The sequence below is a fragment of the Echinops telfairi genome, unplaced genomic scaffold, assembly GCF_000313985.2.
Source record: "Echinops telfairi isolate 266 unplaced genomic scaffold, ASM31398v2 ScPeMD7_7457;HRSCAF=8495, whole genome shotgun sequence".
Lineage (NCBI taxonomy): Eukaryota > Metazoa > Chordata > Mammalia > Afrosoricida > Tenrecidae > Echinops > Echinops telfairi.
In genome coordinates this window covers 44,916,301-44,931,588 of record NW_022111357.1, presented here as the reverse complement: position 1 = coordinate 44,931,588, position 15,288 = coordinate 44,916,301, and the positions used below count along the sequence as shown (strand labels likewise).

Sequence of the window (15,288 nt, the reverse complement as noted above, 5' to 3'; positions counted from 1 at the left end):
TGTGTGTGATGACCCCAGCCCTGACAGGTGCTGCAGAGGCCATGGGACATGGGCGCGGACAGGCACAGGCTCCGCTGAGGCCCCTCGATGTTTAATTGATGGACAGACGGACACACACACCCCACACACAGCGCCATGGCAGATGAATCCAGCTCCCCGTGCCCACGCGGAGGGCCTCTGCTGGGTCGGCTCCTCCCACGTCCTTCGTCGGTCCGGCCCTGGATGCCCGGCTGCACCCGCGCGGCCCTACCGCGGCCAGCCGTCCCCCGAGGGCAGCCGGCGCAGGGGCGGCCCGGGCCGCAGCGGCTCGGCCAGGGGCCGGGCCAGGAGCAGCGGGAAGGAGAAGGTCTTGGGAAAGTCTCCGGGGCCCCCGGGGGCCGGCGAGACGCGCTCGGATTTGACGCTGATTGGGGGGGTCGGTGGGGAGGCGCCACGGGTGGGAGGGCTCTCCTCGCCCAGGCCGCGGCCCCCGCTGCATGGAGAGACAGAGGGCAGCGCTCAGGGAGGGGGTTGGGAAGGGACCCTGGGAAAAGAGGGGGCGGCGGCCCTCCTGGGGCCTCCAAAATAGCCGCCCCCTCCGGCGGGAGCAGGAGGGAGGGGCTCGCAGGCTGAGGAATGGCCACTAGCGGGCAGCAGTGGCTGAGGTTTCGGAGGTTCGGGATGCTCCCTCCCCTCCCCAGCCCTCCTCACCAGGACCCTGATTCTGGAGAAAGGGGCAGCTGGCACACTTACCTGGGCTGGGTGGAGGCAGTCGGGGGTCCATCCCCTCTCGAGGGCTGCCAAGGGGCCAGGGTAGGGGGCTGCAGCAAGCCAGGGGGCGGTGGAGGGTCTCCTAGGCCATATTCTGGGGGGAGGGGGAGCAGACAAAATGGGCTAAGTTGGACCTTGGGGAGACCCCACCAGCCCACGCCTAACCCGTCCCACCAGCCAATGTCTCCTCCCGGTGTGTAGCGGGTGTGGATCCCTGCAGGCAGGTGTGGGGGCGCCTCCTACAACAGAGCAGGGTGATGGTACGCACCTGGGGGGCCCGCGGGGAGGAAAGGGAAGCCCCCGATTGGGGGTCCCGGGGCTGTGGCTGAGCACGGGCTCTGCAGGCTGCCGTAGAGGCTTCTCTGTGAGGAGAGGGGGGAGGAGGAAACTGAGGCACAAGTCCAGCCTAGCCCAGGGGGAGCCGCCTGCCTGCCCTTCCCCCCACTTACCGAGGTGTTCAGCCCTCCGCAGCCTGGGGCCAAGCCTCCTGGCAGGTCGGGCCTCCGGCCCTCCAGGTACAGCGGGGGAGGGGTCTTGCTGGAGAGGTGGCTCCGGGAGAAGAGAGGGTGAACCAAGCCTGGGGGAGACCCCCCCGGGGAACAGTGAGGACTGGTCAGGCTCTGCCAGAACCAGGAGCCCCTGCTGCCTCCTGGGGTCCATTTCCCCACACTCACCTGGGGGACCGGCTTTGGGGGCTGCTGGTCGGAAGGGGGATGGGCGGCTTTGGGCCGGCAGGGCCTCTCCGAGCCCATTGGGGTCACAGGCTGGTGGGGGCAGGGCCCCATATACCATGTCTGGGCTGGGCATGGCTGGGGCTGCTGGCTGTGGGTAGAGGACTGGTCAATTGGGGCAGGTGGAAGGGTAAATGGGGAGAATCGAATTGCAGGAGGAAAATCCCCAGGTGTTCCGGGACCGATATCTACCCTCAGGAAGCCCAGGACTGCTTCTCCCTCTGGGCTCTACCCACCCTTTCCACCAGTCTATAGCAAACTCCACAGGGAGAAACTGAGCCCGGCTGTCTAACAGCTCGCTCCCGAGCTGGGGCTTCTCATTCAACAAGAGGCGAGCACCAAGGGGTGTTTGCTGAATCAAAGCAACAAAGAAAAACTGACCGCCTACTGAACCCTTAACCATCCTTCAACGCCCCAGCTACAATGCCCACTCTTCAAGGAACCATTTTCTACCTACTCAGGCAGAGACCCACCCTTAAGTTCTAAATTCCCTTGACCCTCAGCCACTGTGATCTAGAAGATGGGATGAGGCCCCTGTGCCCCAGAGAAGTCACTTACATAAAGCCGGGGTCGAGGTAGGGCTGGGTTGCCTCCATCTCCTGCTAACCTCCGCAGTTTTTCTCCTGGCCCCTCAGACCCCTCATCCGGCTCTAGCTCTGGCCCATCGAGACCCACACCCCTCCGCTTCAGTGTCTGTAGGAATAGAAAACATGGAGTAGACGCTCAAGGCCACAGCCAGGGAATGATTCTCAAAGGGCAGGGAGAGACACCTCCAACCTGGGTACAGGGTAGATCCAAGCACGGTGGGCTCCAGCCTGACCCCACGGACCCAAATCTCTGAGCCACCATCTCATGCATCCCCTGGGAAGGACCTTGGCTGTTAACTAAAATGTTGACAGTTCAAACCCACCAGCCGCTCGGAGGAGGAACAATGTGGCAGTCTCATTGTGTGGGCAGTTTTACCCTGTGACATAGAGTCACCATGCGTCCGAGGGGGCTTTCTGCCAGCAGGTTGGTCTTTATTTAAGTTCCAGGAGATGCTTAATACATTTTGCGAGAACTCGGGCCTGAGGGCAACTTCTGGGCTCTCCTGAGCTGTGTGTCCCTGGGATGGTTGGCTCACATCCACTTGGCCTAGCCCTGCTGCGCTCCCGGGCCCGTGGTTCCAACTTTCGCATCCTGGGTGGAGAGCCCCCCCTCCAACAGCACAATGGCCTCACTAAACAGCTGGGGCCTGGCTTGCACGCGGACAGAACTGCTCCTGAGGGCAGATGGCCTGCCCTCAGAATCTTGTACTCTCTCGCTGTCCCCCATCTCTCTCCACCTCTCCGGATCTCTGTGCAGAGATGGAAGAGTCGTGTTCAAGGAAGCTGACCCTGGCCAGCTCCTGGCCAGCTCTCCCTGTCCCCGTGCCTTGGCTCTGCCTCTCCGTCTTCCTCAGTATGTCTCTACCTCTGTTTCTACCTCTGATTCTGTGTGTGTGTGTGTGTATATACACACACATACTCTGTCTCTCCTTCTGCTTCTGTCTCTACATTAGACTCAGCCTTTCCGTTTCTTTTGCTCTGTCTGTCTCTCCAGTTCCATCCCCCTCTCTCCATCTTTCCTTCTGTGTCTCTGCCTCAGACTGTGTCTCTCCGTCTCTCTATTTCTCGGTCTCCTCTGTCTCTCCATCTCCATCCCTCTCCTCTGCACTTTCTCCATCTTTCCAGCTCTGTCTCCCTCTGTGTCTGTCTCTTCCTCTCTGTGTCCAACTCCCTCTCTGCTTGTATCCGTCTGTCAGTCTGTCCCTATCCCCTCTCCTCTCATCCGTCACAACGAGTTGAAGAGCACACATCCTGGAGACAGACAGACAGACCCGGGTGCCGCTTCGGCCTCCCCCATGGATTTGCTGTGCAACTCCAGCAGGGGGCGCTAACTCTTCTGAGCCTCCCATCCCTGTTTGCAGAGAAGGCTCACCAGTCACTCACCAGAATAGCCCAGGGAGTGTGGGGCCCCAGGGTGGGCTTTTGGATCTACTGTCCAGGCAGCTGCCCCCGGAGGGCTCCCTGTGTCACCAAACCTGCTTTAACCAGAGGCGGCGCCCACCTGACTGTGCACAAAAAGGAGTGAGCGGTGGGTGCCTGGCCTTGGGGGCAGACCCAGGTACCTCGAGGATGTCGGAGTTGGTGCGGCTCTCGTGGGGCTCGCTGTACTCGGTGTACTTGAGCAGCACGCGGTCCATGTCCGTGCTGGCATACTGAAAGAGGCGGTTGGCGCTATTGAAGATGATGAGGGCGATCTCACAGTCACAGAGCACGCTCAGCTCGTAGGCCTTCTTCATCAGCCCAAACTTCCGTTTGGTGAATGTCACCTGGACCCACAGGCAGGGATGGGAGGAGTCACAAATGGGGTGGGGGAGGGACCTCCGGGTTCCTCAACATGGCTGTGCCTCTGCTACACTGTTCTTTCTTGTCTACCAGGGTTCTTTTCTATGGCTCTTCCCCCGCAAACTCTTATTCGTGCTTCAAAACCCGGCCTAAATGTCCACCCCTATGGGACATTTTCCTTGTCCTCTCAAACAGGCCCTACACCCTTCTCTGGGTTTCCCCAACCCTGCTCCTCCCTCGGGCTCACCTCGACCCATGGGGCTGGGCGGGACTGTGGCCGCCCGTCTCACTGTGACCAGAAACTCAAGGCATCGGGGAGATGGAGTGGACAAATGACCATGACGATGAGCAGATGCCAAGTCACCAAACTCCTGATGCTGATTCAAGTCCCCTCTCCCCAAATCCCCTGGGATTTTTGGACATGAAGCTTCCCCAAATGGCCAAGCCTTTGTCCAAGTCATGCCCCCTGCCAGGAATGTCTTTCCCCCCACTGCTGTTCCCCCCACTCCCCCTCTCCACCGTCTCCCACCCCTAGGCCCGCCACAGCAGCTCACCTGCCGGTTCCTCTGGTCGAGTATACGTGAGATCTGGATTTTCTTCCTCCCCATGGTCCCAGGCTGGCTGTTGCACCCTGGATGGGGAGAAAGGACAGAGGGCCATGTGGAGGTAGCAGGCACCTGCCAGTCCATGGCTGGCCTCTGCAGGACCCTGGCCAGCGCTGAGGGGAGAGACAGGGAGCGTGAGGGCAGGCTGGGTCCCAAGAACCCCATCTGCCGTGGGAACCATGGAAGCCCTGCCCCAGACAAGCCCGAGGGGGTAGAATTATCAATACACACTCTCGGCCCAATTCCACAGGAAGGAGAGGAGGGTACAGAAGCCCCTTTCCCCAGAAACCCCCCTGGGCCTCTATCTCCCCATCCGGGTAGTGGGGACAATGACGGTGCCCAATGCCCAGTTTTGTCCAGAAATGGCATGAGCGAACCCTGCAAACACAGGCCTACTCAGATGCCTGTGCACCACGGTTTGCTGCCGCACAGCTAATGAGTGTCCGGAAATGCAGGCTTGTCTCCCAGGACCCAGTGAGAGTCCATCCACGGAGAAATGCATGAACCAAATGTGGCCCATCCAAGCCACAGGACGGGACTTGGCTATAAGGCGAAATGATGTCCTGGTAGAGCCTACAACCGGGATGAAGCTTGCAAACACTATCAGTGGTGACCAGGGGCCAGAAGGGGTCCAGGGGAGTTACTGCTCACTGGGAGTCGCCGGTGGAGCAAATGGAGAACAAGCTCGGCTGCTAACCAAAAGGTTGGAGGTTCAAGTCTACCCAGAGGCCCCTCAAAAGAAAGACCCGGCAGTCTGCCTTTGAAGGGAGCTGCGGCACGCTGTTCTAGTCCGGCACACGTGCGCACAGCCTGAGCTGGGGGGAGGAAGGGGCTGGGGCTGGAGCGGATCTCGCCTCTTGCTGAGTGGGCAGAACGTACCTGCTGGAGCTGATTCACAAAAAGATGGAGATAGATGGCGGTGATGGTTCCACGTGCCTGTGCTTAATGCCCTTACCAACGGTGCGACGGGGCCAGTTTCCCGTTACACACATGTCATCACAATAAAATCAGCGTTTGTCATGGAATGTTTTCTACCATAGGAGTTCACCCATGCAGGGCACCCAGATCTGCCTGGCACCATAAAGATGCTGTGGCTGTGAATCCTGACACCAGGACTGACTCTCAGGTTTGGGGTGGGGGTGGTGCAACGGAAAAGCCTGCCGAAGGAACCAGGAAGTTGGGACACGGGGAAGGAGAAACAGCAGCTAGTCCTGAGCTCGGGCTGAGGTGCATGCCACCACCCACTCCACCCCACTCAGCCCCACCGCAAGCAAGACCTTAAAAAACGGGAAAAAGACTAGAAGGAAATGCTTGTGATAGCCCTTATCTCTGGGTAGAACATTTGGGGTGAGTTGGGTTTTTTCCCATATATATATATTTGCTGAGGTGCAATTTACCAAAGATAAAATTAACTGTTATAAAATGAGTAATTCTGTGGCATTTGGTATAATCACAAGGTCTCTGGGTGGCGCACATGGCTTGCTCCCAGCTCCTAACCAAAATGTTGGAATTTTGTGTCCACCCAGAGGCACCTTGGTAGAAAGTCCTGGCCACTGACTTCCAAAATTCAGCCACTGAACACTCGAGAGAGCACAATTCATCACGGGCACGTGGGACCGCCCTGAGTCGGAGACTCCACACAGGCTTGTTAGCGCATTCACTAGGTTGACATCTAACACCTCTCTCTAGTGCCAGAACTTTCTTATGACCCCAAAAGGAGAGCCTATGCCCATGGGAAGCAGTCACTTCCCATTCCTCACCAAGCACCTGGCAACCACTAATCCACTTTTTGTCTCTATGGATTTTCATGTTCTAGACATTGCATAGCAATAAAGTCAGATCAAGTATGGCCTTTTTGTGTCCACCCCCCCCACACACACACTTTTGATTCTCTGAATTTTCTAACTTTGTCCTCTCAGTGGCTGTATATTATTTTTGTTTGTTTCAATTTTTAGAAATAAACAAAACAAAAACAACCCCTAGCTCTCCCCCAGGTCCTTCGGAGGCAGCATTAGCCAAGCAGAAAAGTATTTGTCCTGCAGCCCAAAGAGGGGGCTTAGAGCAGGGGCTGCTAGGAGGAGCCCTGGACCTTCCTCAGTCTTTCTTGGAGCTCCCTGGTGGGGTCCTAGGTGAGGGCAATTGTCAGCCCCCCAGGCACCCTCCTGTCCACTCTGTGATCATCTTGACCCTGGTCTGCCGGGAGTTATATGGATCTCTAAGTTCCACCCGCACTCCAACCTCCTGAGTGGCCCTGAGCAAGGGACCCCTCCCCCCAGTCCTTGGCATGCTATCCTATGGCAGGGTGGGTGACAGATGACCCACAGTGCGCATAAAATGAGTGTCCGGAAATGCAGGCTTGTCTCCCAGGACCCAGTGAGAGAGATCTGGGTGGGACCCCCATGGTCCCAGCGCCCAGGAGAGGGAGCCCCCCACCATGGGTAGCCAGCTGTGTTACCCTCAAGCTCATCTAGTATCCGCTCTGGGCACTGTATCTGAGTAGCCACAACTGTGTGGAGCCCAGCCTGCCAGAGCCCCCATGCCCGCCCTCCAGCCCCCGTCTGATCTGCTAAATTTAATCTCTGGGTTAATTTTAAACCCCAGCCAGAACCAGCAAAGTTCCCACGGTGGGGATGTGTTGCTACTGCCTCAATGGGTCCCTGGGGGCCTGGAGTGGGCCCTGGCCTGGAGGCTCCAGTGCCAAGATGGCTCTGACAGTGCCCCCTACGCCTCAGGTCCCATGGAGAGCTGGGCCAGACTGGGCTTGGCCTGAGCTCTGGTCTTGGAAGACAAGCTGCTCCAGCTGACTCCTGTCCCTCTTGGCCAGAGCCCCATTCACAGACAAGGACGCTGTAGACAAGGGGCACTTCAGAGGCCAGGAGCAGAAGCAGGGCAGTAGTTGACAGGACGTGCTTCTCAACTGAGACAGGAAGTGAGTTCCAGGCACAAGGAACAGCATGTGCAAGGGTCCTGAAGAAGCACAGGGATGAGCAACAGGGCTACAATGAAGGTGGGGGCCTGGGGGACGGCGAAGCGGTCCGCAGGAAGGGCCAGACCACAAGAGCTAAGCTGTGGGGAGTGCTGTCAGTTTTAGTCTGAGTGAGGGAAAGCCAGGGGAGAGTTCTGAGCAGAGAAGGGGGTACGATTTGATTTATCATTCTAAAGCCACCATCCGTGCCTGCCAGGGGAGCAGGGATATTGAGGCTGGGGTGGAGGCAGCAGGAACTGGGGGTGGCATAGGGCTGCATCTGGTCCTAGTACCCTCATCACCAAAGACCCAAAGTCATCTACAACTTTGGCCCCTAAAGAACCTCCCCCAAACACTTCTCTCATCTTCACATCCGCCATGGCTCCCCATTCCCCTCAGTGGAGGCCTTTTTCAATCCGACCCTGGCCCACCTCACTCTTCTTTCATAAAGCTTTCTGGCCAACTCCTATTTACCCTTCAATGCCCGGTTCAAAAAGCCCACTCCTCCAGGAAGCCTTCTTTCTGAATTCCCATCATTTCTGCTTGCTCCGCCAATCCTTACCCCACAGGACTGGCAGAGGGGTTTCCAGCTGGGGCAATCCCAGACTAGGAACCCCCTCAGGACCGGGCGCAGGGGTGCTGGGAAGATTTGGTGAGTGGAGGAGGCATGAGAGATGGGACTGAAACACCCCAGCTTCCCTCAACAACTTCCTCTCAGACTCCCTCAGCCCAGAAATACGCGGGCATGCAAATCCAGCCGCCCAGGGTTGACCTATCTCTGCCCAGGTGCGAAGGGGTCTGCTGAGGAATGCGGAGGTGGAGAGCAGGCCTGTGCGTGTATATTTGTCCTCACATGCAAATCCCGGGCTCCCAGCCGCAGACAGGCCCTAGAGGCCCATTCTCCAGATGGTGGCAAGGAGAAGCACGGGTGGGGGTGGGGGTGGGGGGATGCACACTAAGTGTGCCCAGCACGGGCTGGGAGGGGGGTGTGTGTGTGTGTGTGCAGGTCTGGGGAGGCCTATTCCGTGCACTTCCCCCACATCCAGCCAGAACGCAAAGCATGCAGGCGGAGAGAGGGCCCTGGCACCCAAAGGGAGGTGCAGGGAGGGAAGGGGTGTCAGATGTGCCCAGATATCTTAGGGGAAGGAACTGCCCTGTTTGGGGTGACAGGAACATTCTGGAAATCCACAGTGGTGAAGGCCACAACATTGAGTACACTAAGTGCCCCCGGCATGTACGTTGGAAATGGGGAAGATGGTCAGTTCATCGCACCACCAAATGGACTGCGATGGAGAGGCTGGGTGGAGGCGGACGCACTTGAAGCCAGGGCTCCAGCACTTTCTGTTCTTTTCTTTCCTGCACCCTCATATTTAGTGTTTACACTTTGCAACGTCCGGTGTCCTCAAACTGACTCCAAGACACCTGACCACGGTTGGCCTCGAAGGGCCTGCTGCTCAGGAAAGCATGATGGGTCATCAATGAAATGGACCGACATTGTGGCCGAGGCAGCAGTGGCTGTGAAGAGGGGCAGGAGCACAGTGCCGCCCTCTGTTGTCTGTGGGGTCTGCTCTCAAAGGGCACAGATCTGACGGCGGCGCCAACAACAACTAGCTGTTAGCCAGCATCCAGGGTGCGCCCACTGGCCCTGAAAGGAGCAGAAGACTGAAGCAGATGGGTTAAGATTAGAAAAAGCAATTCAAGACTGGCTGTTGGGCATGCCAAGGCAGAAGGAAGACAGCTGCATGCAAGCATAGTTCAGTTGCAGAAGAAGCCGGGAGAGAGAACAAGGTTCTACCAACACCCTGAATTCAGACACCTAGCCTCCAGAACCACGAGAAAATACACGTCCGTTCTCAGAGCCAAATGTTTTTTTAAAAAGGCATCAGGTCCCGAGGGTTTTACTCGTGTTCATGAAACCTCAAAGAACAGGGCAGCCCAGTGTTGCATGAGCTCAGAGCTTTGAAATAGAGGGTGGCCCAGTCGTGTTTAGGAAACTCCTTGATGAAAAAATCTGATGCACACAAAGAGATGACTCTAGCCAGGTTGGTCCAAAAGCCGTCTCTGAGCTGAGTGTATAAGCTGAGGCCTTCAATGAGACAGCAAAGCAAGGGAAGAGAGGGGAGATTTGGGGAAAGCTTGCTCTGGCAGCAGCCAAGGTTTGGTGGCGGGGGGGAGGCACACAAAAGCTTGGAGGTGTGAATGAGGGGGAGAGAAGGGGAGAGAAGAGCTGGGGTTCTCAAGGGGCACAATGGGCAGAATGGGCTTTACCCTGCCGGCAATAAGGACTCAGAGAGCGTTCAGGGCAGGACAGTGATGGGATCTGATTGTACAGCTTTGTAAAGGTCCCTTGGCTAACAACAAACACTGTTCACAATAGTCAAAATGTGACAATGTGGAGGCAACCTGCGTCCATCAGTGACTGGATAAACAGGTGCAGCCCATTCCCATGATGAGACAGGACCCAGCCACACAGAGAAACCAAGCCCTTCCCCTCCCTACGATGAGACAAACTTGAAGCCGCGCTCAGTACACTAAGTCAGAGGTCAAAGGACAAAGACGACAGGTTCCCACGTCAATTCAGAGAGAAAGGAAGGAGATTTGTCGTGAGCACCAGTTGGGTCGGGAGGAGTGGCAGTGGTGGGTATTAAGTCTCTGCTTGGGGTGATGATAAAGCTCTGGAAATAGTGGTGATGGTCACAGGCCATTGTTTAAATGCCACTGAGATGCACACACACACACACACACACATACACCCCCCTCAGGGTCATGGAGTCAAAGCCAACTTGTCACAACCCTATAGGACAGGGTGGAGTCGCCTCAGTGAGTCTCTGAGACTGTCATTCTTGATGGAGTAGAAAGGTCCGTCTTTCTGCAGAGGAGCAGCTGGTGGTTTTGAACTGCTGACCTTGCAGTTAGCAGCCCAACTCGTAGCCACTGCGGTGCCAGGGCTCCCTTGAGAAGTACACGTAGGGACGGTTAACATGGTCACTTGTGTTAGGCATGGTCTACCCCATACGGTCACGTGGCCTATGCACCCAGTGGAGTCTCACTCAGCCATAAGGAGAAATGAGGATGAACACGCACGTCTCTCCACGCCATGACGCTCAGAGAAGCGCGGCAGCCAGGAGAGGGCTGGGGTGTGGGGTTCTGAGGGTACGCGGCATCGACAGCAGGCAAATGGGAAAGACAGCAGGTAGACTAGGGGTTTCATCAAGAGCTGGGGCAGGGGAGGGGGGCAGATGTGTGTCTGCTAATGGGCAGGGGATCTCCTTTCCTTTTGGGGGGCTTAGAATGTTCTGGAATTAGAGAGGTGGTGATAACACAATACTGCGAACGTAATTCGTGCCATTGCATTGTTGCACACTCAAAAGGCTGCCAATGGCCACTTTTATGAGACTTTATGCAGTTTTATGAGGGGCCGCCAAAAGTGTTGGAACAATCCCATTATCTTTTCGTTCCATTTTTCAAGAACGTTTGGGAGCCCCCCATCTCTATTTCACCACAACCAAATATATACATGTATATATATGTATAGATATGTTTTTCTTTTTTTGGATGCTTTATTTTTTTTTTAATCATTTTATTAGGGGCTCACACAACTCTTATCACAATCCATACACACATCAATTGTGTAAAGCGCATTGGTACATTCATTGCCCTATATATGTTTTTCAAGAGCAAAGGAAATATTTAAAACTCCCCTAGGATTCTCACGTTGCTAGTGGGCGGGGACAGAGGTACGATCGCTCTGGAAAACGGTTTGGCGTCTACTGAACCTGACCCCACGCCCACTCCCTGACCCAGCGAGCCCTCTCGGCAGTCTTTACCGTGAGAAAGAAGTCTGGGTTCTCACAAAGACACAGACAGGGATTCAAGTGGCAGCTTCACTCGTTACAGACTCAAACTCAAAACAACCCCCACGCCCTCCATGGGACCACGAGCAGTAAACACTCTGGGGGAATCCCGTGGTGGAATATTACACAGCACAGAACAAGGGTGAGCTCACAGGCCATACACTGAAACGGAGGCCTGTGTGGAGTGCCAGCAGTGCGGACAGGCTGTACAATCCTGCTCATACCTGTTCTAGAACAGGCAAAGCCCCGCTGAGGCAACAGGCGTCAGCACAGGCAGTGGCACAGGGGTCCCAGCAGCTGGGAACATTCTGTTCCTTCTTCCAGGGACTGGGTACCTGGGTGAATCCAGTGTGTGTAGACCTTCCGAGTTCGACTCTCATGACCTGAGCATTTTTCTCAGTGTAAGCTGTTTTGTTTTCTCAGTATAAGCTGTTTTGTTTTTAATTTTGTTTTATCGCAACTATTCAGGCAGGAGTAGGGGTGATGGGGCAGGGGACCACGGAAAGGCTGGGGAAGGTGTCCAGACAGGACACTAGGGCCCAGATCAGTATGGACCCTGTAGGTAGGAAAGGAGGACCGATTATTCGCGGACCAAGGAGACCAGGCATGCCAGTGGCACCGTGCCCCAGGTTCCAGGCACGAGCACCTGTGGATCAGCAGTTGTAGGGGGGAGGGTACAAAGGAAGATTTTTCTGAGTACCCAGGACATTGTAAACTCAACCGCTGAGCCCTTGAGGTCACTAAGCCAAACAGCAGACTCCTGAGCTCCACATCAGGCCACAGACCCATTCGCGTGGCATAGCAAGTGGTGAAGGCCTGGTAGTGTCATGGTTATGGGTTGGGCTGCTAACCACAAGGTCAGAGGTTCAAAACCACAAGCCACTCTGTGGGAGAAAGATGAGGCTGTCTATTCCCTTAAGGAGTTACAGGGCTGGAAACCACAGGGACAGTTCTGTGTTTGTTTTAGTGGGAGGAGACTGGAAGAAATTAGACACTCACACACCCATTCATTCCCTGGACTCTATCTACCCCAAAACTCAGATTTCGGACCTATAAATGGGGGGTGAGAACCCTCTCTCGCCCACCATCTGGTAAGAGAGGCCTATGGGATGGTCTAAGGGCTGGAGTCTGAAAGTTGTGGGCCGGCATCCTGAGACCACAGCACAAACTGGGCAGCACTGAGCCCCTGCTTCCCACCCTGTGGAAGGGTCTCGGGATACTGACTCCACAGCCCCACAGTGAGCATGTGGAGAAGCCTGCAGGAACCCGACCAGCCCTGGATCTCTCCACCCAAGCCTACTGCCCTCAGGTGGCCCGGTCGGTGGGGCTCTTAGGACAGGGAGAACTGGCCCGCAGGGCCGCTATGGCTGGGAGTCTTTCTGGAAGCACTCTGCCACATCTTTCTCCCTGGGAGCAGCTGGTGAGTTTGAACTGCCGCCTTCAGCTGTCACCCTGGGCTCGGCTTTCAGGCGTGATGGGGGTAGGGGTGCTAGTGGCAGTGGTACACCCAGCCCCTTCGGCACGGGAGCCCTCGGCTCTTTGGGGACCAGCGGGGAAGGCAGGAGGAGGGCAGGAAAGGAGAAGTGAGAGGCAGGTGGGTGGTGGGGGGAGGTGAGGCCCGCGGGACGTGGCGGAGCGGGGAAGGGGCGGCTGCTCTGGCGAATCAGGCCCGCAGCCCCGCCTCACGCAATCAGGGCTGCGGTTTCATCACCTGCTCCCCAAGAACCTCATTACAGAGACAGGAAGAGCCCCTTGGAAAGCCAGGACCGCCCCCCCCACCCCCCCGCGCGCCCCTCTCTTGGGGGCTGGGGCAGCTCTGACCCCAGCTGCCGGTGACCCCTCCCCTAAGGCGAGTCCTGGGTCACCTCCTCCCCTAGGGTCCAGGAGACACACCCAGTAGGGTATCCTTGCAGGGGCTTGGGGATGCTAACTCAGGCCAAGTTGACTCGGCGGGGGGTCTCTGGGCCTCCTCCTCTGGAGTGCCTCTCTGGGTTGTGGGGGGCTGCAGAGACATTTGCAGAGAGAGGTCCACAATTGGGTTCAGCATCTGCACATCCCCTCCTTCCCCTGGGTAGGAGGTTGCTGGGCCTGACCTGCCCCACAGATCTGGGGGATGTCCAACTCAGAGTGAGGGCCCCAGGCCGGGTGGGGGGGTTAGGCAGTGGGGGATGGGTTGGGGATCAGGAAGGAAGCCTGTTCCTCACATGGCCAGTTAGGGGTGGGCCGGGGAGATGAACAAACGTGGAGACCTTGAGCCCGCGAAGCACCCTTTAAAATCTAAAATTTCCCCCAATACACACAGATCCCCCAAACACACATCAAACGCCTAAAACACACATCAGCCCCCCCCAAACTCAAAGAACCTCAAAACATACAGCTCCTAGAGGCTCCCTAAATCAGAAAACCCTCAAAATCCACAAGGAACAAAAACACAAAATGATGAATTTAGGGACCTCTGATCTCCGCATAGACAGCTATGTTCATTCATATCACTCACACAGCACCCTCAAACATATGCCGACCCCCAACTCCATGTGGACTCCATTCCATGCTGACCCAACACACACAGGTACCCCACCATGGTATGTCCCCATCTTCCGGCTTCTTTCTTGAGGCAGGTGGCCAGCAGCCCCTGGGAGGGCCGTGAGGGGTGAGTCACCTGTAAGGACAGGTACCTGGGGGCTGCAGCTCTGTGGATGGGAAGGGGAGGGTGGTGGGAGTCTGCAAGTAGGTATTCCTGGGGCTTGGGGTGGGGGGGTCTCTGAGTAAAGATAAATCACTCACCGGGGGCTCAAAACCACAGAATCCCGAAAGGCCTCTTGAGGATTATGATGTCCTTAGGCCCCTCTGGCACTCAGAGGGAAACCGAGGCCCAGGGGGGACCCTCTGACGGGGTCCACTGACCCCTTCCTGGGCTGCATTGGCTCCTGGGATGGCCAATCCCTGCTGTGTGGGTGCAGATGTGGGTGGGCCCATTTCCCATGTGACCGTGAATAAGAGCTTTCCCTTACTAAGCCTCAGTTTCCCCATTTTGACAGTTCGGGCAGGCCCCTTCAGGCTCTCTAGGCACCTACCCCCATCTCCCTTCTCCCTGAACCCTCACTCACAGTAAATTCTCAGTGTCTGCCTCTGCTCCAACCCAAAGACCGCCGACCGTCCAATCGCCAGCCCTCTGCCAGGCTGTGCCCTCTCCTGGGAGGCCCGCCCTAGGCCGTTCTGCGGCCTACTACCCGGGTCTAAGAGGCCAGCTGAACCCTTCTTTCTAGACAGCCCCAGGCAGGTCACTGCTCCCAGCAGCACCCGGCCCTGCAGATAACTGCTCGTGCATCTTGGTTGTTTTCTTTAACGACCGCCTGGCCCTCCCTTTACCCCACTAGCACATCCATTCCATACAGGCAGGGTCGACACTGTGTCCCCGGCTCCAAGTGGCAGGCTTGGCACCCAAGAGGCTCAGCCACCCTTTCGTGAATGAATGAGTGATTATCTGCTTAACAAGGCAGGCTGACAGTCTGATCTATTTCCTCTTAGACACCTGCGGCCCACAGAACACGTCGGCACCCCTTCTGGCCCAGGAGCTGTGAGTTTGAGACCACCGCTCTAAAGCAGGACCCCTGGGGGTGGGGTGGGTTACGAATTGAGCTGCTCACTGCAAGGTCAGCAGTTCGAATCCCCCGGCTGCTCTGAGGGAGAAAGACAGGGCTTTCTACTCCCGTAAAGAGTTACAGTCTCGGACACCCACAGGGGCAGTTCTACCCTGTCCTAGAGGGTCGCTATGAGTTGGAATTGATTTGATAGCAGGAGTTTGGCTCTAAACTGACCCTCACCGCTGCGCAGCCAGCAGGGGGCACTCAAGTTTGTCTAAGGCCAGACCCTCTGAAGGTTCTGCCACCCACCCTGGAAGGAAGCCCCTCCAGAGTCTGGCTCTGGCCTTTCTCCACAAGTCCTATACGGCACTCTCAGACGCCCGGTCTGCTATAAACAGAGGCCCAGTCACCCCGTCCCACCTCCCCTCAG

At 56.8% G+C, this 15,288-nt stretch overlaps 1 protein-coding gene across 1 annotated transcript in view; it reads right to left on the bottom strand.

The window, feature by feature from the left end:
* Window positions 1-246: 246 nt before the first annotated feature.
* MEF2B (myocyte enhancer factor 2B) overlaps window positions 247-15,288 on the bottom strand; it is a 19,104-nt gene continuing 4,062 nt past the window's right edge. The window contains exons 2-9 of the mRNA XM_004705242.2: window positions 4,405-4,481; window positions 3,631-3,834; window positions 2,040-2,174; window positions 1,425-1,572; window positions 1,200-1,327; window positions 1,019-1,112; window positions 733-844; window positions 247-472 (exon numbers count right to left, since the gene is read on the bottom strand). Coding sequence (XP_004705299.1) covers window positions 247-472; window positions 733-844; window positions 1,019-1,112; window positions 1,200-1,327; window positions 1,425-1,572; window positions 2,040-2,174; window positions 3,631-3,834; window positions 4,405-4,458 — 1,101 coding nt within the window. The 5' untranslated portion in view covers window positions 4,459-4,481. The remainder of the gene's footprint in view (window positions 473-732; window positions 845-1,018; window positions 1,113-1,199; window positions 1,328-1,424; window positions 1,573-2,039; window positions 2,175-3,630; window positions 3,835-4,404; window positions 4,482-15,288) is intronic.